The 21,695-nt window shown below is 41.2% G+C and overlaps 2 protein-coding genes and 1 long non-coding RNA gene across 3 annotated transcripts in view; 2 read left to right on the top strand and 1 right to left on the bottom strand.

The window, feature by feature from the left end:
* LOC311021715 overlaps window positions 1-21,695 on the top strand; it is a 74,702-nt gene that overhangs the window by 6,385 nt on the left and 46,622 nt on the right. The window lies entirely within an intron of this gene.
* LOC311021713 (uncharacterized protein) overlaps window positions 1-21,695 on the bottom strand; it is a 441,358-nt gene that overhangs the window by 396,164 nt on the left and 23,499 nt on the right. The gene's annotated exons all lie outside the window — the stretch shown is intronic.
* abcb6b (ATP binding cassette subfamily B member 6 (LAN blood group) b) overlaps window positions 1-21,695 on the top strand; it is a gene marked incomplete at its 5' end in the record, with an annotated part of 35,291 nt that overhangs the window by 4,412 nt on the left and 9,184 nt on the right. Inside the window, 15 exons of the mRNA XM_084023115.1 lie at window positions 241-333; window positions 462-538; window positions 1,226-1,341; window positions 1,493-1,614; window positions 2,403-2,512; window positions 3,308-3,373; window positions 3,510-3,635; window positions 4,410-4,486; window positions 4,987-5,050; window positions 7,305-7,390; window positions 8,583-8,640; window positions 9,081-9,185; window positions 17,859-18,033; window positions 21,057-21,169; window positions 21,429-21,523. Coding sequence (XP_083879241.1) covers window positions 241-333; window positions 462-538; window positions 1,226-1,341; window positions 1,493-1,614; window positions 2,403-2,512; window positions 3,308-3,373; window positions 3,510-3,635; window positions 4,410-4,486; window positions 4,987-5,050; window positions 7,305-7,390; window positions 8,583-8,640; window positions 9,081-9,185; window positions 17,859-18,033; window positions 21,057-21,169; window positions 21,429-21,523 — 1,483 coding nt within the window. The remainder of the gene's footprint in view (window positions 1-240; window positions 334-461; window positions 539-1,225; window positions 1,342-1,492; window positions 1,615-2,402; window positions 2,513-3,307; window positions 3,374-3,509; window positions 3,636-4,409; window positions 4,487-4,986; window positions 5,051-7,304; window positions 7,391-8,582; window positions 8,641-9,080; window positions 9,186-17,858; window positions 18,034-21,056; window positions 21,170-21,428; window positions 21,524-21,695) is intronic.

Here is a 21,695-nt window from a genome sequence, read left to right as displayed (position 1 = left end):
CTGAGATAATAAATCAAGTGAGAAGTTGGGTCATTTTCTCAGAGACTTCTATACAACCAGACTTCATTTTGCAACCAGAGGAGTCGCCCCCTTATTATTAAATTATTCAAATACATTTAGTGCATTAAAAAGTACAATATTTTCCTTGTAGTGGAGAAGAAGTATAAAGTAGCAGAAAAGGGAAATACATACAAGCACCTCAAAACTGTACTCAAGTACAGAACTTGTTTTGTGTGGCAGTGAATGAGCTCTCGTCAGGAGGCGGCTGGACCTCCCTGATTACAACCGTCTGTATCTACACGCTGCTGAAGTTCCTGCAGGGAGGAGGGGCAGGTGTGTATTCACATATAGAGGAATGTGTACATAATAAGACATGTTTAAGTCATTGAATTCAATGGTTCAGAGCGAATGTGAACAGGAAGTTATTTTCTCTCATGTCTTCTCTCGGTTGTTCCTTGCAGGTACATCTGGTTTCATCAGCAACGTTCGTCAGTTCATGTGGATCAAAGTGCAGCAGTTTACCAGCAGAGGCGTTCAGGTCAGACTTTCACTTCTTCCTCTGTGTCTTTTGTGGGTTTTTCACCTTAATGTCTGACTTTCAGTTGTAATTGGCACTGATATGCTCATTTACACTTTACAGTATGATTAAAAGATAATTCTGGTTCATGAGTAAACCTGTGTCTTGTTTTTGGAGTTTTGGCCATCATGATGCAAAAGGATGCCTCCCGTGCGTGTAGGGGCACGTACCAACCGTTGATATTTGAGAGGTTGTGACGTTATGAGGCCATATTGATATGTTTACACGTGAAAAACATTTGGGAACACAATGTTTTTGGTCAATGTGTTCTTCTTCCTCCTCTTTGGGTTGACAAAACAACAAAATGTGTGTTCCAGCTGTCATTGTGAACTGCTCCTCTGCTTTGCAGATTAAACCTCACTCCTCTGTTGTATTGTACAAATGACAAATGACAAATGTACGGAGATACAGACACATTATATACATTATATACAATGCATGTTATATTATTGTATTAGAATTATTCATAAATTAATGTTAGCAGCTAATAAAGGTTCAGCTTCATAGCTTAATCTACAATTATATGTCATATTTAATTTGTTGCTAATATTCTGTATTATTAATCTTAATCTCTAAAGTAACAATAAAAAAAAAATATTTGCCTCTGAATTGCATGTGGAGTTTAATTACCCCCTCGCTCCACTTCAGGTGTGTTTGTTTTCCCACCTGCATGGCTTGTCTCTGCGCTGGCACCTGGGGCGACGCACCGGAGACGTGCTGAGGAGCGTCGACAGAGGAACTTCCTCCATCAACAACCTGCTGAGGTAAGAAAGGAGGAGGCTGATGGATGGAGACATTTAGCCTCAACTCGCATGTCCTGGGTTCAAAGATTAAAACAACGTGACACGGTGAGACTATGGTACCAAACACACACGTGTAACGGCAGAGTAATATTTGGGTATTTTCTGTCTTTAGCTACATCCTGTTCAGTATCCTTCCCACCATCTGTGACATCATCATTGCCATCATCTACTTCGTCTCCTACTTCAGCGTCTGGTTTGGACTCATCGTTTTCACCTGCATGGTCCTCTACCTTAGTGAGTCGTGTGTGTGTGTGTGTGTGTGTGTGTGTGTGTGTGAGTGTGTGTGTGTGTGTGTGTGTGTGTGTGTGTGTGTGTGTGTGTGTGTGTAATATGAGGGTGTTTTCATATATATATGACATGATGCCCATATTTTGGGGCACAATGTCAGATTTTGGAGACATAAATAATGTAAAAACAAAAATGCTAAATAATTGAAACATTATATAAAACTGAATATATCTTGTATTGTTCCAATCATTGTGTAGATGTTTGGAGCAACACTTACGAAACCAACCGCAGTCTAGTTTTCCTGCTACAGAAGACCGCTATGAGAAATCGATTGGATTCATGTGAAACCCACCAACACACTATTTATTAACTGACATGCTTAATTTTCTTTTATATTATTGATGTTAAAACTGCAAGATAATAAAGTAGAAAGAACAACATAACATGTTTCCTTACTGCATTCAGAGAGTCTGTATGAAGTTAGGGAAGTAGGTATGTTTAAAATGACAAATACAAAGAATAGATGGAGTATATCTGTCAAAGGGTTGAATGCTTGAGTGGAGTGTGGATCACTTTGCAAACTTAATAAGAAAAAATTAAGCATAGCGTATGGAAATTTGCAAACTTTGTTTTGTTTTTGTATAGACTAAACCTAAGAGTGTAAGAAGGGTAGGTGTAATAAGCTTAAGCCAACACCTTTTCAGTCAATATTCAAAATAAATGACTATTACTACGACAAAACAATCTTGCCATCTGCAGCACCAACATGATGAACTTTATACTCTTGTTTGCAGCCTGCACCATCCTGATCACAGAGTGGAGGACGAAATACAGGAGAGAGATGAACAATCAAGACAATAACGCCAAGTCCAGAGCCGTAGACTCACTGCTCAACTTTGAGACGGTATTTAGCACATTTTCTGTTCATTTCCTCAATTTGTGAGAAAGGTATTTTGTAATTTAGGTGGAAGTTTTCTCCCTTGTTTCTTTAGTACAACAAAGCAGGAGTGGATGCAAAAGGTTGGAGATGTGTGATTTCAGAAATCACTGGGATATATTTTGGGATTGTCCAGTGATAAGACCTTTCTGAGCAGAGTTTCACAAAGATTATACTCAACATTGATCTGCAAGTGCAATTTTACACATTTTTTGTATGGCCTTTTAATATAAGCTTGTAAAAAAAGTGCTTGCAAGTTACTTCCCGAACCCGTAGTGGATAGGTATAGTAAATTATATTTATGTTATGGAAAACATTTTTTTGTCTTTGTCTGAAAAATAAATTCTGGACCAAGTGGGTTAAATTAATGTTGCGTGTTATTTTAGTTTAGCAAAACTCATTGATTTGTATCCTATTTCCCGTCAATTCTCTTCCAGAGAAATGTTTGATTCCTCTTAATTGTATGATTTATCTCTCTGAAGATTTTAAAAGTTACTTAACTTTGAAACCATCTGCACAGCAGAAGATATAAATGTGTCCCTGTACTGATGTATCTTTTGTAATTTGTAAAAACAAAACAACAGTTGAACACTGAACCCCACGAAATCTTGTCTTTTGAAAACAAGATGATAAATGTGGCCATCTGGGACCTCCAGGAAGTTTTGTGATTTTCCACTGTATTCCAGATGTTTCCAGAGGATTTTAACACAATCTGAAATGTAAGTTGCAGGTAATTTCACTCTACTTTGATTTATATTGCAGGTAAAGTATTACTGTGCTGAGGATTATGAAGTCCGCTGCTTTGAGGAAGCCATTCTGAAATATCAGGTAGTTCTACACTTTAAGAGTAAAATCTCCTGTTACCAAAGTAAATGTAAAGTATTAGTAAAATGTAATCCACCTACAAATCGTAAGTTTATTGTTATTGTATTTCTTCTTTTCAATGAACTGTGTGTTTGTTTAGCACTGTGAGTGGAAGAGCTCAGCCTCTCTAGCTCTGCTGAATCAAACCCAGAACATCATCATAGGATCAGGACTGCTGGCTGGATCTCTGCTATGTACCTACCTGGTCTCAGAGGAACAATTCCAGGTATCAGTAAAAATAAATCAAACTACCGTTGGTTGCTTCTAGTGATGGGTGATGTCTCAGTTTACATGACCTTTCTCAAGCTCCTTTCAGACAGACGATTCTGCTGTAATGGTGGAAAGGCGAGTCAAAATATGCCGTAAACCGTTGCGTTTAGATGCGGCTTAAGGCTGTTCCGGTGTCTGCGTTTAGATAGCACCCTGGCGTTGCGGAACGAGTGAGACGTCCTACAGCGCAGCCGCCGTCTCGTCTGTGAACTCCTCGGCCGTGTGACGTATTCAATGAGCGTCGGAAATGTGATTAGCTCGATGCATCAAAACAACTACGAAATGTGAGCTTTTGCTCATCTTGCATATTTACGTGACTTCAACCGCAAGCGAAGTTGCTGTCCATCATAAAAATGTCGATGCATATAACGGCGGCCTCGTACGAGCAACTACCGGCGTTTTATCTTCTTCCGATCTGCACTTTGAGCTTGTTAAATCCGCCGGATATGCAACAATGAACATAATCTCTATAAATCAGAAATTATGTCGACAGTGAAACAAAGACATGACCTCAACGATTTGAACTTGACCTTTGTGACGTAGCCGTGGCCTCTGTAACTCAGACCTCTGTGAGACCTTCTCCATATAACTCCATAAGAAGATGACACGTCAAACTTGTGTTCTCACAAGGGGGACAGTGGGAGGCTCATTGATACGGACTGCCATTAACCTTCCATTATAATAGGATCAGTAACGTTCAGTATGTATGTATTTCTTATACCTCATGCAGGTCGGAGACTACGTTTTATTTGGCACCTACATCATCCAGCTGTATACTCCTCTCAACTGGTTCGGTACTTATTACAGGTAATTTTAATGCCATACAAATGTCTGTGTGAACAGACAATAAAGATCTATGTAATCTTATATAATGCACAGTAGAGAACTTCTTCTACAGTACTTTCTTCGTGGTTGCAACCGTATTAGACCTGACCTATCAACACAGGGAGACGGGACCTTCAAGATTCAAGGGTTTATTATCATTTGCACAGTAAAGAAACGTGTTTTCCTGTACAATTAATTTATTTGTTTGCTGTCCACAGAATGCCAAACAATGTAACATCTAAGTATAAAAATAGTTTGCATGTTTATTAATGACAGTTAATACTGCTGGTAGTCAATATTAGTTTATATACAGTTACTAATTACAATATATTAATGTAAGAAAACTGCAAATAGAACACTGTCTGATCACACTTCTTCGACTACTAGTAGTAACACTACTTCTCCTAGTGCTACTGTTACTACTACTGCTACTACTACTACTGCACGTAATAATGCTGATTGCGTGTCATGTGTCTCTGCAGGCTTATTCAGAGTGCATTTGTTGACATGGAGAACATGCTGGCACTGTTGACAGAGCAGAAAGAGGTCAGTCATAAACATATCTGATTATTATTATTAGCATTATTGCTATTATTTTAGTAGTTTAATGCATGGACGTCGGAGGCAAACAAAATGTCAATGTTTGAACAGATTAGTTGTCATTTACTGTATTCTCACCCTGGTCCTTAGAGCCTGATGTTTCTTCAGTATCTTAGCTGGTCTTAGGACTGCACTCTACTGGACACGGGATCATGGATGTTGATCCTGGACTCTGCTGGAGCCATTGTTCCAGTTTGGAAGTGTTCCAATTACCACCAGTACCACTGGTGCCTTTATTCTCAACAACCTTTCAGCCCTTTGGATTTTTCATGATTCTCGTGTTCATGCTTCCTGATTTTGCTTTAGCTTGGGATAGCTACAGCTATCATTTACATTTAGGGCATTTAGCAGACGCTTTTGTCCAAAGCGACTTACAATAAGTACATTTGTCGAAAGAAAGAAAACACAACATATCATTGCCGATAAAGTAAGAGCAGAGCTGAGTAAAGTAGTAGCTGTTCAGCAAGGATACCTTAAGAACAACAGTGCTATGATCAAAGTGCTATATGTAAGGTTTTTTTTTTTGGGGGGGGATGGGGGGTGTTAGTGGGTCATGCTAAGCAGAGTCGAGGTGAAGTCTGAAAAGGTGAGTCTTGAGCCTTTTTCGGAAGATGGCAAATGACTCTGCTGTCCTGACATTGGTCAGGAGTTCGTTCCACCACTGAGGACCAGAACAGAGAAGAGTCTGGACTTTGCTGAGCGACATTTGTTTGATTTCAGCGATGGTGGTACCAGCCGGCCAGCTGAAGTAGAGGAGCGAAGTGCTCGCTTCGGGGCGTGAGGTTTGACCTGTGTTTGAAGGTAGATGGGTGCCGTTCCATTGATGGCCCTGAAGGCCAGTGCCATCGTCTTGAAGTGGATGCGTGCTGCAACAGGGAGCCAGTGGAGGTCACGGAGGAGGGGGGTCACATGGGAGAATTTGGGTAGATTGAAGATAAGGCGTGCTGCAGCGTTCTGGATACGCTGCAATGGTTTAGTCGCAGAGGCCGGGAGTCCGGCCAGGAGAGAGTTGCAGTAGTCAAGGCGGGAGCTGACCAGTGCTTGGACCAGGAGTTGCATCTTTTGTGAGGAAAGTCTGAATCCTGCAGATATCGTAGAGGGCAAATCTGCAGGATCGGGCCACCGCAGTGATGTTTGGGGTGCAGGATAGTTGGTCATCGAGGATTACACCCAGGTTACTCACAGTTGACCAAGGCAATACTCACATAGTCAGGTCAGCAGATTAGGAGATCAACATGTGTTTGTGTCTGACTTTGTGTGTGTTTGTGCACTGAAACACAGAGTCTGTGTGTACGTCTGTCTGTGTGTGTGTGTGTGTGTGTGTGTGTGTGTGTGTTTCGGTGGGAAAAGGCGTCCTCCGGCTGCCTCACTAAAGGCTGCTACATTCACAGGCCCTTGATATGGTAAACAGCCACATGAATGTAGACAAAAGCATTAGAGCACCTTAAAAACACAGCAGTCCTTTTCTTTGGCTTGGGAAGCTGCAGGCGAGGGGAGTCAAGGAGGAGGAGGGTGAGGAGGAGTAGGTCAGAAAGAAGAGAGGGATCGATGATGATTTAAGGAAAGGGAGAGAAGAAGAGAAGGAGGGATATTCTGAAAGACGAGGAGGGAGCCAGTGAGAAAGGGAACAAAGTTTGATGGGAGGAAGAAGAAGGGGTGAAATACAGGAAGAGAAAATGAAGGGATGACCTTTATTCTGTAAAACACATCTTACTTTCTCCTCCTCATTCACTCTCTTTTTCTCTCATCAATCATTCTTGTCTTCTTTATTTTTTCCCTCCTTTCTAAACCTCCTCCCTCTCTTCCTTCCCATCTCCTCTTTGTCGTCTATTGTCCTCTCCTCCTCTTCAATCCAACGAGAACATGAAACAACCTTACTATTTACTTCAGCCTTGAGTTTGTCAGTTAAATTTCCCCCCACGTTCACAGCTTTTGAACATGCCATCTGGTTTTCATAGGCATGTGGAGCTTGCTCACTGGTACAGATGTTCAAACTGACCATCATGCATAGGGTTTTTTAAACCATGTGATCATGTGATACAGTCGAACATGCCAGTTGGAGCAACATGAGTTGAGATTGAGCTTTTCTGTTGTCTTTACCTTATATTGTTGGCACTAAATTGAAGAATGAATCCCGTTCCTCATGTGTTCCTTCTCTTTACTCTGGTTTCTCCTTCTGTCCTCCTCCTCCTCCTCACAGGTTCAGGATGCTGCTGATGCACAGGACTTGCAGCTCACTGTAGGTCAGGTGGAGTTTGACAGAGTCTGTTTCAGCTACGTACCTGGGTGTGTAGGCAACAACAAATCTGTTTACAGTTTACATCTGGGTCATTCCATGCCAACTCAGCCACCCATGTACATGGTACCTCTCAGATTTTGCTGAAAAGCGGTGAAAATATGCCTTATGTTACCAAACGAGGGAATCTGAAGTTTCAGGTCAATATCTCATCACGGTTTGCCCGTGGCATCCATTTGAATTTCAAGTGCCACACCCCTTTTTGACACATTGGAATTTGGCATTTCATTTGTTTGCATTTTTGGAGGCCCATAACTTCTGTTCTAGTAGTGATAGAGGGCTGAAAATTGGTCTGTTATTTCATTGTAGTTTGTACTACACAATTCCTGCAGAATCAACATTCCTTACTGTTTAGGTGAGAGGTGGGTCACTAAAAGTCCTAAAAGATTTTGACGGCATGTGTGATTTTTCACTTTTTGGGTGCCCCTAGCACCACGATTAATGATCATATTTATTCTAAACAGGATTATTTGTTATATTTGGGAACTCTGCTCTTGCCAAACTGAATTTGAAGGGTATGGTACCACTGGTGGGGGTTTTATGGGGGTCCAAAAACCCTCCCGGGCAGAGGTGACTCTTGGAACCCCATATTTGGACCCCCAAATGACCACGTGGGCACTTGATGATCCTAATGGGTTTTATACTAGATAAAGATACATATTTGTTCTTTCTTTTAGTGAAATTAAACCTTTGACTATAAAGCTCCATCATATGAATTTTATTCTTCATAATGCACCATTTTGGACAATTTTACCAGAAGTCTGGAATGTAGATCAGATGATGGTAAAGCATGAAAACAGTGGAAATAACTTAGTATTATGCTCAGTGATGACGTTTGAGATATTGACCTGAAACTTCAGATTTTGCACATTTGCACCACATAACTGTTTGTTTTAACCATTTTATTATCTTAACCAAAAAGTTTATGTTGCGTGTTTATGTTGGTGGCAGATCAGAAAATATTTAGCTGAATCACTTGCTAATCAAATCCATTTAAGACAGCAGTGACAAACCATGTATTTGGTCTTTTAGGTTGGAGGAGGTTTTGTTAAAAATGATGTGAAGCATGTGCATTTCCATTTAAATATTAAATGAAAAAAACAAGATCCAAGCATGTTTGGTTCCCAGTTATTTGGGATACATGTTGAGTCACAATTATTTTGTGTTATTTTGTGTTTGCAGCACTGAGATTCTTCGGGATGTGTCCTTTACAGTGGAGGCGGGACAGACAGTCGCATTGGTACGTTGTGCTCTGTTAACTACATCTATCGTCTTATCGAGTGTAAGTGAATAGGTCACTATGACAAAAAAAACTAAAAATCTTTACTCATATTCTGCAATTCTAGCTGTCACTGAAGTAAAAGCTTCAGGTATGTCAATCTGTTCATTTAGGAAGCTCAAGTGATTGTGAATCAGTTTAACCTGCAGGTACAATGGGGAGGCAAAAGTGATGGCACAGACAGCTTCTCTCTCCTCCTCCTTCCTGACTGATTCTTCTCTAGTCTTGTGTTCTACTCGTGTCCTCGTCACTATTGTAGCATAAGGTCATGAGGTCGTACCTGCAGCCAAATCAGGTTTACAGGTAGTCCAGCTCCTACAGGATGCCACATCCATACATGATGAACAAGAAGGTCTGCTGTGTCTCCCTGCGCCTGTGTGTGTGTGTGTGTGTGAGTGCAGGTTGGCCCGTCTGGATCAGGGAAAAGCTCCATCCTGCGTCTGTTGTTTAAATTTTACGACCCTCAGAGTGGTAGCATCCGCATCGATGGGCAGGACATCTCCAAGGTAAACACACATGAAACACATCCGAGGTGGCGGTCGGCAGACAGAGCCAGGCTAATTTGTTTCCAGTCTTTGAGCTAAGCTAGGTTAATTTTCTGCTGGCTCCATTTTCAAAGCATGTTCAGCCATGAAATTGGTGTTGATCTTCTCGTCTAACTCTCAGCACATATTTCCTAATTTTGTAAGTATTCCTTTAAACTGCAGCCAGCATCACAAAAAAAAGGGTTGTGACGCTTTAAATCATTGGCTGCAATGTGTTTCTCTATGATTCTGTCTCTTCATCTTTCTTCATTTCTCTTGTTTTTATGTCTCTCACTGTTCACTTTTGTATCCTGCCTTTGCCTCATAAACCTTGACTTCCACTTTCCCCTCTTTCTCTTGACACACACAACACACACACATACACACACACACACACACACACAGTTGGCCTGAGTGTGTGAGCTCGAGTCACACTGTGAATAAATCATAGTAAAAGGTTCCTGAATAATGCAGCAACGTGTCCAGACACCAGATGTGTGTGTGTGTGTGTATGAGTGTGTGTGTGTGTGTGCATGCGTGTGCATTTGCATGCTTAAATAACCCTGTTTATGATCCCGAATCTCAATAAAAACCAAACAGCGTGCCTGTTTTATTAGTATGGACATGCCTGTTCAGGTGGGCAAGCTGGGGATGATTATGACCGTGCTTATTTATAATTATGCAGGACAATTTAAATCAAAACAAACACGCAAACATGTGGTCGCCTCTTTAATCAGATTCAGTTTTTGCTTTTCATCAGACCGGGTCTTTTAATGCTCTCAAGGAGGAGGAGGTGTTCAGGAAGTGGTAAAACTCCTCAGCTTCCTCCCCTTAATGATTCCTTCTTTTGTTGTGTTCAAAGCATTTGGTTAGTCAGAACTGTCATATGTAGCTATTTAACCTCTTCACCGGCATCCTCGGCCAACTTGACTGTCTTTCAGAGGCTGTAACACGCTCAGTTTTAAGGTACTGGTATCATATGTACCTAAGCAATCCATTGATACCAACCATGTCATGCTAGCTTGTTAGGAAGGAGGCTAAGTAACGCTCAGTAGTTGAGCTATAGTTTGTAATAACGGAAAAAACTGTCATGTCATCTTCACATAGGTCCCTTGGCCTCTCACCTAATATATGTGAATGAAAAAGGGTTCTGTGGGTACCCATGAGTCTTTGCTTTAAAGACATGCCCACTTTATGGCAATACAGTATGAATCCGTTATTTTCTCATATTCAAAAACATTGTACTCAAATGTTTATCATTCTTGGACTTCCATACATTGGATCTGACTAGAAAACTGATACTCTTGTGGATCCAGTGATCCCAGTTGTATTCATTGATGATGCTAGTCCCCATAGTAGTCATTCCACATGGTGAGACCATCTTTTGAAACTTGACCTCACTCTATAAAATGACCTGTTGTGACCTCTAAGATAATCACAGTATAATAAACCTTCCAGTGGATGGATGGCTTTCCAAGGTACACTGACAAAAAGGGATTTTCTGTGCAGCTTCCTCACCTTCCAATTGCCAAATTTTACAATTTTTGCTGAAACCTCCAAATATTGGAAGTTTTCTATTCTAAATCACAGCACACATAATTGAGCATGGGGATAAACATACCTCCATGAATCAAAGCCCATGCACTATAAACTCCCCCCAAAATCAAAAATGGGTCCCTGGTAAATGGGGCTTAAGCTGACTTTTGATCTGATGTAATTCTCCCCGAAAAAAAACAGTCAGGACACTTGCAGCTCATACGCCGAGCCGTGCTAACCGCAAAGAAATCCTTAAGATATACAGCAGTACATTTTAATAGCTACATGACCTGTGAGTTATTTTTTATTCATAAGTCACAATTACACAATGAACTTAACGGTTAAACAGAGGTGTTTGTATTTAATAAATACAATCGAAAGACGGTCATAATGTCTCACAGCTGTTACGGAATGAACAAGGATAATGTTTTGCTTTGATTTTGATGCCAGCGGTTTTTACTTAACATCTGCTTCACATGTTTCCTATTGACCCTCAGTAAAAATCGGCCATGTTTTTCAGTTTTTACTCTATAAATTATTTTTAAATGTGTCCTATCAGAGGACTCATTGACCTGTTGTGCCCAGTAAAAACAACCAACATCCATCTTAATGAGTCATTCACACAAGCCTCAATTATGCTCACCTGGCATGACTCTGCATGGTGAGATGTGCCGAGTCCAGGGAAATTTCACTGGATGCAAAAATCTTTAAAGGAATAGTTTGACATTTCAGGATGAGAAGTTCAAAACCACTCTCACCTCAAAGGAGTGCTGCAAGAATGAGTCCTCAAACCTGGAAATGAGCTTGCATTTTTGCACTTCCAAGACCATTGTCTAGACATCTTTTCCATGTCTTAAAAAAATGGCTAAATGAGACTACAATACATCACACCGACTAGTCCGCCAGCCGTGTTGTGTACACGACGGCGTATTAAAGGTCCCATATTATGAAAAACAGTTTTTCTCTGGTCTCTTCACCTATAAACTGGTCATTCCTGAGCCTGTCAACTCCCAGAATGAGGAAAACAAGCGACTCCTGCATGGTCTCTTCAGCCCACCCACTGGTACAACAGCACTCTTACAGGCTGTTCAGATTCAGCTCCATTCGTTACGTAATGAAGGGAGTCATTTGCATAGGCTGGACTCCTCTGCGCGATGATAGGAGATATCCGAGAGGAGGCGTTCATCATCGAGGTGAAGTTCAATGTGTCCTGCGGTGAGATAGCAGTGAGATAGCAGTGTTTTACAATGTTTGATGACTCTAAATTGCCTGCTCAAACGGGCAATTTAGAGTCATATCCCCAAATTGAGCATGAATGGTTGTTTATCTCTATAGTGATGGAGTGGCGTCCTGTCCAGGGTGTACCCTGGCTTCGCCCAATGTCAGCTGGGATCGGCTCCAGCCCCCCGTGACCCTGAATACAGGATAAGCGGTAGACAATGGATGGATGCTTATATTATGTCCCAGCAGAAGAACAGAAGAGACAGTGGTTGCGTTTCATTTTTAATGACAATTGCCTCGACACTGACCCTCGTGAAAGGGTCTGTCCTCATTTGAGCATCTTTTAGACAGCTGAAATTCAGGACCATGGATGGGTTTGGGGCAATGCATATCGAAAACAGTGTTGTTGGACCTCTGACAGCTGTGTGGAATTGAGGAAACAGTGTAATATGGCACCTTTAAGGCCACTGTAGCAAAAAAAATGGAGCCAAGGGAGGTGGGCAATATTCCGACTTGTGCTACTTTATTATGAAGCTAACAACCAGCATCTATGCTAGCTAACTTCCCATGAATATCGCATTTATTTTTCTAATTAATACATCACAACGTGTGACAACGCCTTGCTAAGATCCTTAGGGTGTTGATGGTTATTTTTGTTTTTTTATATGGGCCAAATTGTCTTCTTAGGGGTGTTTATTGATCGGGTGATTGGGCAAAGATGCTAGGGGTAGCTTTCACCTGTTGTCTTTGTTACGGCAAACATCTGGTCAAGCAACGTGTTTACTTCCTCTATAATAAAGTAGCAAATCTGCGAGTATTGCTTCTATATCTTTTTTATCTACAGATTGAAGTTTTCACGAGACCTTTAATGTGATGGCAGGAGACTCTGCGGTGAGTTCGGTTAATACAAGATCCTTAGCAATGATTTTGTCCACATGTTGCCCCAGCTGAATCTGTGATTTGTTCTGCTTGTTACATACAGCTGCTTCTAAATTGTAGGGTCTTTTCTGTTCAGCTGTTTGTAGGATTGGTTCCGATTTTTTTCCATAGGTCTCAATATTACTCACATGGCCATATGTTGTACATCAGTTATACATCACTGTTGTCATTCCTCCTCCCCATAAATCATTATATCACTACCATGCTGTAACAAGTAGGGGGCAAACACTACAGTCCTGTGTAAAAATGTATTAATCTGAAACTATAGGTGGACTGAGTTCGCCAAGTCAAGGCTTTTATATATTACAATATTTAATTTATTTAAAATTGTGTGTAGAGAGTTTAGATTTCAGTTTGTGAATTTTAATATACATTCATAAAATGATCTGTAAATGTGTTTTCACATTTTAAATTGTAAATATGACCTCACACAAATATGTGAAATGACCACGACCAGCATATGATATATGGTGGTGGCATGTAATGTGCAAAATTACGTGCCACCCCCATGGGAACAATTTATCAGTTTAGCAAAACCATTTAGGTTTAAGAAAAACATCATGGTTAGGCTAACAATAAGTACTTAAACTAATTAAAAGACGTAAACACATTAAGTACTTCACTTCATAACTTAACCGTTCGGGACAACACCGTCTGACCATAGGTCTCCTGGTCGAAAGTCCTGTGTCTGTTTGACCTCTCCATCTGCCCCCCCTCCCACCCATGATAAGTACTATTTATCTCTATTCATACGAGCCACTAGCTCGGAGCACTTTTGTTACTTTGCAACGTTCTTAACTTTGTTGCACAGCTGACACTGTGGACCCAGCTAAGTCTCTTGGACATCTTGGGTTTGTTTTTAGCCCATCGGTGCTCTGCCACTCTGTTTGTCCATGCATATGGCAGCCACATGGTGAAGCGCTGATAAATGTGACTCTACCGGTCCTCACACTGCAGACTGATTACTATAGTGTAAGTCATCAGTGTGCTTTTAAAGGTGGCCACCAGGTTTCCTTTTATATTTGTAGATTCTAACAGATATGAACAGCAGTTTCTATTAAGTTTAGTCCCTGTTCAGCCACGTTGTCAATCACTGCTCATAATTTGTTATTTTATGACGCACCTTCCCCGTTGTCAGAAAGTTGACAGCACAGATTTATTAAAGCACATGGAGAAACCTTCAACAATAACTGCTGAATCGTTGAAGTGTTAGTAGTCAGTAGTTGGTGCTAGTCTGACTGGGGTCCAGATAAAGCACATACAAAATCAACACGTTGCAAAAACCATACGAATACAAGATTAAAAACTTGCAAACCCAGACTCATCCAACAGATTAGAAACAAAAATACATATTCATAATATGTATAATGAGAAGTACAAATAAAACAAACAACAAATAGGACACCTAAGATAGCCTACGGAACAAAACGAACATCTGAGAGAGAGAAACTGATCTATAAATGAAAGATCGTAGTAACCCTTCGCAATTTAACACCGCTCTTATGATTTTTGAAGCATTGATGCATTTGCCAGTAGTAAAAACCTATCATAAAGCTAAATATTATATTATATAATACTGCATCATCTTAGATATTTACTATAATGTTAGTCCCAGTGTGTGAGGACAACTGTCTTACTGTTATATGTTCCCTTTTGTTCCGCTGTTGATGTCTATTGAAATCATTAAAAGGCTCTTTTCTTTTCCCTCTCCATCTGTCCGTTTCGTGTCTTTCTGACATTTGGTGTTGGAGATCTATCAGCCCGCCCCGATCAGAAACAGATGCTGTGTTGTTCTTCAGTGGAATAAATACCAAAAGTAAATGGCCGCAATCAAATTAAGGGAAAGTGAGTGATAACCCGCCAAGCACCAGAGCTGGTGCTGCAAATGGAATTGGAATGTGTTCTTATTATCGTTGAGGCTGCACGGGAAGTACTGCACATTCACCATAGAGTCATTGAAAACCCGAAATGAATTCTGGAGAGATCAAGAGCCAGATTCAAATAACGCAAAGAAGCTTCTTCTTAAGAGAGATGTAATCATTTGTCATTTTGATATAGGAACAATTATTGGATCAATCATGCTCACTTGTGCATTGCACATTGTTTTATGTAGTTTGTACAGGAACTTCACTGACCGTTCAGCTCTCTCTGCAGTGTTAACTGTCCCTGCTGTCGAGTTTTCTTTCAAAAACATTTCTTTTCCATGGAAGGATTGGCTGTTTTAAAAGTATGCTTTAGGGTCTAAAATATAGACCAAATGACATAATATTGTTTAGACTGAATGAATGACCCTTATGTGTCACCTTTAAAGGAACAAGCATCATGAAAGTTTTCTTTAGCTGCTAAATGCTCCACTTTATTTGTCTTTTGTTTGATGCTGAGCAGCCAAAAAAACACATCCATAAACTGAAAGATGCTCTTTTTATAACTACAAGCAGCCCCTGTCACATTTGGTGTGAAACTTGTTCCATTGTTGGTTTGAAAATATGCAGCAGTGGAATAAGACAAACACCACATAGCGTGTAAAACAGCCATGTTAGGATAGGAGTCCCAGGACTCAGCTGGATGTGGTGTTCGGGTGATAATTGAACACAGAGCAACTCAAACTTTTGTGACATTTAAATTAAATGAAATAAACATGAGCTGTTGCTGCCCTACGCAGCCATCTTATTGCATATGTTACAATAAGAAGCGAGAACATGTTTTTCAAGAAGCAAAACTGAAGCATGTCTTCATTCACACATGTGGAATGAAGTTCCGATGGTTGCCCAGCACAGAGAGGCCTGAGTTGAAGGGGGGCTACTTCATAACTACTAGGCTTAAATTATAAATTGAGACAGCAAGTGACTCGACAGCTGGATAATGAAAGAATAAGCAACTAATTGAAAGCTAAGACAAAAAAGATGAGTTTGGAGTTTGGATTTCAAGGCATCAAAGGGAACAAAATGTCTCATGCCAAAAGGAAGATTATTTCGTAAGAAGTGTGTATGATAGGAAAAAGGCCCGTTGGCTGGCTCACTTCTTTTTCGGTCTGGTTCGGGTTCCTTCTGTGTTTGCATGTTCTCCCCATGTAAGTGTGGGTTCTCTCCGGGTTCTCCGGCTTCCTCCCACAGTCCAAAGACATGCAGGATGGGGATAGGTTAATTGATGACTCTAAATTGCCCGTAGGTGTGAGTGTGAGTGTGAATGGTTGTCTGTCTCTACATGTTGGTCCTGTGATAGACTGGCGACCTGTCCAGGGTGTACCCTGCCTTCGTCCAATGTCAGCTGGGATCGGCTCCAACCCCCCCAGGATAAGTGGTAGACGATGGATGGATGGATGGATGGATGGATGGATGGATGGATGGATGGATGGATGGATGGATGGATGGGACAGACAGGAGCCCAGTATTCTGAGAGCGGAGAGTCCTGATTGGAGTCTTAGGTTTAAAGTTGAGATTAATCCAAGTTGATCAGGTGCAATACTATTTTTCTTATGCCTGTGTATATAATCAGGACCCATGCATGCACTACTGTCTCTCTAGGAGAAAAACAATCATTCAATTCAACAATCACATAACACATGCTAGTGTGCTTGCAGTGTCAACAATATTAAACAATGTGGGCAATTTACTGATCTATATACAAATAATTCACCAAGCAGGTGTGCATTACATTTCTTTACAGCGGATCAGATTTCAGCTCCTCAAATGAGATAATACCAGTGCAAGTATTTCCTATACACCACTTTCTCATGTGTGTCAAACAAACACACACACACACACCTGCTGCCTCTTCTCTTTTTGGAAGCAACGTAAAGGTAGTCTCTCTGTTGGGTTATACCGCTCTTGAAGGCGCGCCGTCATCCTTGCTAACTCCCATGATTATCATCTTGTGGCGAGCTCGGCTTGTGTGAAGAAGCCACAGACATAACTTTCCTTTCTCCTAACAGCTTTATTAGCAACCTGTGCTACCACCAACAGTGTACACGTTATAACATGGCCCCGAACAATAACACCCGTCCCTGAATATATTCGCCTCCGGCCGCAAGGCATAATGCGAAAAGGAGTCCCCCTCCGGTGCTACAATATTTAAGCAACACATTTCTCTGTTATTGGAGTGCTTTCTCCTTCAATCGTGTCCTTGATTCAGATCAATTCGGTGGTTTAGGCATGCTGCAATATTTCCTTATTCTCACATTAAATTTGTTTTGCTTTCTCTCAGAGACAATTGGAATTGCCATCGGACTTGGCTGTTGGCGATTGACGATTGACTTTGCTTAGCATTTTGTTGTACTTAGAGAACGCACAGATCCCGAGACTGCAGTCAATGCGATTGGTAACGCCATGATTCTGCTCATAAATAGTGGGCACCCATCTGGCCAACCTGCCGCCCACAGCAGTTGTCTAGTTCGCCTATATGGACTTACATACAGTATAATGTACATAACATCAAGGCTCCACTGCCTATACACACAGTAAAGCACAGGATTGTCGTCTTGTTGCTAGAAGTCTGATATAAATGTTGATTTAGCCCTCATGCTACAGTGTTCAAACAATAAGTAAGGACATTGGTGGTGCTAGAGAAGCAAAAAGAAGAAGAAGGCAAGTGGGTAAAAGTCAGACGTGAAATCCCAGGGGACAGACGAGGGAGACAGGGACAGAAACTGGTTCAGGACGTGTGCTGTCTGTGACCTGGGGCAGCATGCATTATATAGTATAGGATGAAGTAAGCCATGCAACATTCATGTAGATGTATGCTGTGTGTGTGTGTGGTAGAGAAAGACCTAGTTAAATACAAACATAAAATAAGTCTGTATCATGATGTCCAGATCTGAAAATGAGTGTTTTCCATTCAATGGGTACAATAATTGGTCTGTAAGGCTTACAAAAAATATAGACTTCATGCCTATAGGGTTGGGTCCAATACCATTTGATTCCAGGTTAGAAAAACATCTGTAATGAGGTTTCTGTGTCCAAGGTGCGCCAGTCTTCTCTGAGGTCGTACATTGGCGTCGTTCCCCAGGACACAGTTCTCTTCAGCAACACCATCGGCGACAACATCCGCTACAGCCGAGTTACAGCTAGCGACCAGGAGGTGGAGAGAGCTGCCATGGCTGCTGACATACACACCAGGATACTGGAGCTTCCTCAGGGTCAGGCTGGGGTGTGTTGATGATGATGATGATGATGATGATGATGATGATGATGATGACAAAAATGCTTTCGTTGTTTGACTTTGATGTTGACTGAAGCCGACCTGTAGTCGTTTGCCAAGTAGAATCCTTCGCAAACGACCGTTTAACTAATAAAAAAATTAGGATTGACTTGAATTAGGTTAATAATCAGGTGGGGCTTAAGCAGTTCCATAAACTCAACTCAAATGTACGGAGCCCCCCTGGTGACATTGGATAAAAAAAAAATAACGCGTGGCCACGCATTACTATCTCGTGGCCACGCGTTATTATCTCGTGGCCACGAGATAGTTAATGCGTGGCCACGAGTTATTATCTCGTGGCCACGAGTTATTAATTCACCTTCAGTAGCGGAATGGTTATCCATATGGAGCTGCCTGTCAGTGATGCTTATTCATGAATAAAGGCAATTATAGTCTGCTTTTGTATTCAAGAGTAGCTTTGTTATTATTGTCATGGCAACTGTAATGTCAATAATAATGTTATGAAGACTACCGCGGTCATGCCAGCCGCAACTCCGATCTCCGTGGTCAAATCAGCCGCACTTAAATTTCGAGTGTACAAGTATTCTCAGCATTGCGGTAAATGCGGAGAAACGTCGTATTACTTTTGGTTTTCAAAATAAAGGTATTAAGAACAGTAACCATTTTTACTGTACCAATTAAGAGAAATTACATCTCTGACTACATACAGACTGGAAATCAAGCATTTTTACTGTACAACCTATTATTCGTTAAATGTAGGACTTTAACTTTGTAATGTCTCTTAATTGGTACACTAAAAATGGTTCATATTAAACATACTTGTAGTCCTCTATGTGTAGAAGTCAAATATACCACCCATAGCCAGGAATTATTGAGCAAAGTGTTTTTACAGTAGCTCAAATATGGGCAAATATGCAATCTCCAGATACAAATATGGGACTTTGTTGTTGAATTTCTCCACATTGGTACAGTAAAACAAATGATAACAAGTGTTTTTTATTCATCATAGGCGCATGAATCACTTTAATGTAACATTTTATTTTCAATGGTTGGTAGGTTCGATATATAGCTTACTGTTCTTAATACCTTTATTTTGAAAACCAAAAGTAATACGACGTTTCTCCGCATTTACCGCAATGCTGAGAATACTTGTACACTCGAAATTTAAGTGCGGCTGATTTGACCACGGAGATCGGTGTTGCGGCTGGCTTGACCGCGGTAGTCTTTCATAGCATTATTATTGACATTACAGTTGCCATGACAATAATAACAAAGCTACTCTTGAATACAAAAGCAGACTATAATTGCCTTTATTCATGAATAAGCATCACTGACAGGCAGCTCCATATGGATAACCATTCCGCTACTGAAGGTGAATTATCTCGTGGCCACGCATTGACTATCTCGTGGCCACAAGATAATAACGCGTGGCCACGCATTGAATATCTCGTGGCCACAAGATAATAACGCGTGGCCACGCATGAACTATCTCGTGGCCACGCATTACTATCTCGTGGCCACGCATTACTATCTCGTGGCCACGCGTTATTTTTTTTTTATCCAATGTCACCAGGGGGGCTCCGTACAAATGCACACAATGAGACAAATTTAAGAATTCTACCTACCCCGACAGCAGCAGTCCACATGAGGTGATGTGGAACGCTGTGATTGGCTTATAGAAATCCAATCAAATACATTTGTGAATTTGGGTGGAGTCAAATGCCAGTAATGATAGATAAAAATTAGGGCTGTCAATCGATACAAAATATGAATCAGATTAATCACAGGGTAGCTGTGGATTAATCCTGATTACTCACCATTCGTTGCTAACTTCAAGGCTAACTGCTTCATTCACACCTGTAACGCCGCCACGCGTTCTCTCCTTAAGTGCGCTGGAGCAGCCAGCGTTGTGGGCGAACCCCCTTCACTTCTATCAGCTGTCCGACAACAACACGGGAACTTAGCTCGTGTCTACTTGTAGCATTTTATTCACAGACAAATAAGCAGAACACAGACTGACCTGCTGCATTCTCGCTGTAAAGTTACTGCTGACTTAATACTCACTGTCACACTCTCGCTCTCTCCCAACCGGACACTCGCTAACGTTACACCGTTTATTGATCGTTCCATCTTTGTTCTCATCCAGAGAGCCAACGCATTCATTCCACAAATGAATCATCCTGTGTTAACGCGTTAAAATGAATGAATAAATAGAATTAGTAAAGCCTTAAAGTGGCAGTCCGTAACATTTTCATCTATTTAATTGTCTTTTAAGTTACTATCTATCAAAGATTGAGTTAAAATAATGGTGATTGATCATATGACCCGCTAATGAAAGTGCTTGTACGTGCTGCTTTGCCCAGAAATAGGATCTCTGTGTCTGTGGTGACATTCCCGCACCAAATTCAAAATTACTACTCACGGAAGTATGCTGCGTTTTCTTGTAATCGGAAATCGGTAACTTCCAACTGCTGAGACAGGCTCCCTCTAGTCTAAAGGCCAAAGAGGCCGCTAGAAGCAACGGATCTCAAATCTTACGGACTGCCACTTTAATGTAAGCAAATGTATTAATCAATAGTAAATTTGCTTTCCTATCCTATTCCTATAGTCACTTGCTGATGGCGCCAGCTATCCAACCAGATAAACACTCCCAATAAACTCAACAGATGAGGGCGTGAATTCCAGTTAAGTTTACTGAGACTTAAACACAATCCATGTATCAGAGCTATTACACCACTAAAACACAAGCGGGCATTACAGGAACTAGCCTCCGGCTTATCTTGAGTTGTTAGTCTGGCCCGGGCCAGGTTATTTTCCCATCATAAGTTGCCATGGTAACTCAGCTTGGCCTATGCTGAATTTGCTTTATGGAACTGAATTCACTGAAAATGAGCCAGAGCAACTGAGACGAGCCTGGCTTATTTGGTAGACTCACTGTCATGGGCCCCTGATGTTCGAAAATATGGTGATAATGCAGATGATGGCATTGTGTCCAATCAGGATATGACACGGAGGTGGGGGAGCGGGGTCTGAAGCTGAGCGGAGGGGAGAAGCAGAGAGTGGCGATTGCTCGAACCATCCTGAAAGAGCCTCGGATCATTCTGCTGGACGAGGTGAGGATGAGGGGAAGCCAGTAGCTGACTCACAAAACGGGGTTACTACACTTTCTAACAACACGTTCAAGGTAGTTTGTACAAACATGAACAGTTAAGGAGACAAAAGGCAATTCATCATTTTACGCCAATACAGAAATATCTTGCAAACTTTCAAAGTTCCTTTGCAAGCCTAATTTTCTATCTCTAGCAAATCAATATTTCATTTGACTACTTACATTATACTGTTCACACGGATATACTGTGTTTGTTCCACCAGGCCACGTCTTCACTGGACACCCAGACTGAGAGGAACATCCAGGCGTCACTGGCCAACGTCTGCACCAACAGGACAACTATCGTGGTCGCACACAGGTGACAATACTACACAGCTGTGTGCCGTATAACTGGGACGCTTCCTGATAAGTTCCCTTGTTTTACTCGAGCAGAACACATATTGCTGGCATCTCAATACACCAAGTGCTGCAACCCATAGCTGCTAGATGCGATCTATTATTAAATCAGATTAGATTCAATGATTTATTTT

This window comes from Eutrigla gurnardus (genome assembly GCF_963514095.1).
Source record: "Eutrigla gurnardus genome assembly, chromosome: 12".
Lineage (NCBI taxonomy): Eukaryota > Metazoa > Chordata > Actinopteri > Perciformes > Triglidae > Eutrigla > Eutrigla gurnardus.
The sequence above is the reverse complement of the archived record's forward strand: the minus strand, read 5'-3'. Positions and strand labels throughout refer to the sequence as shown.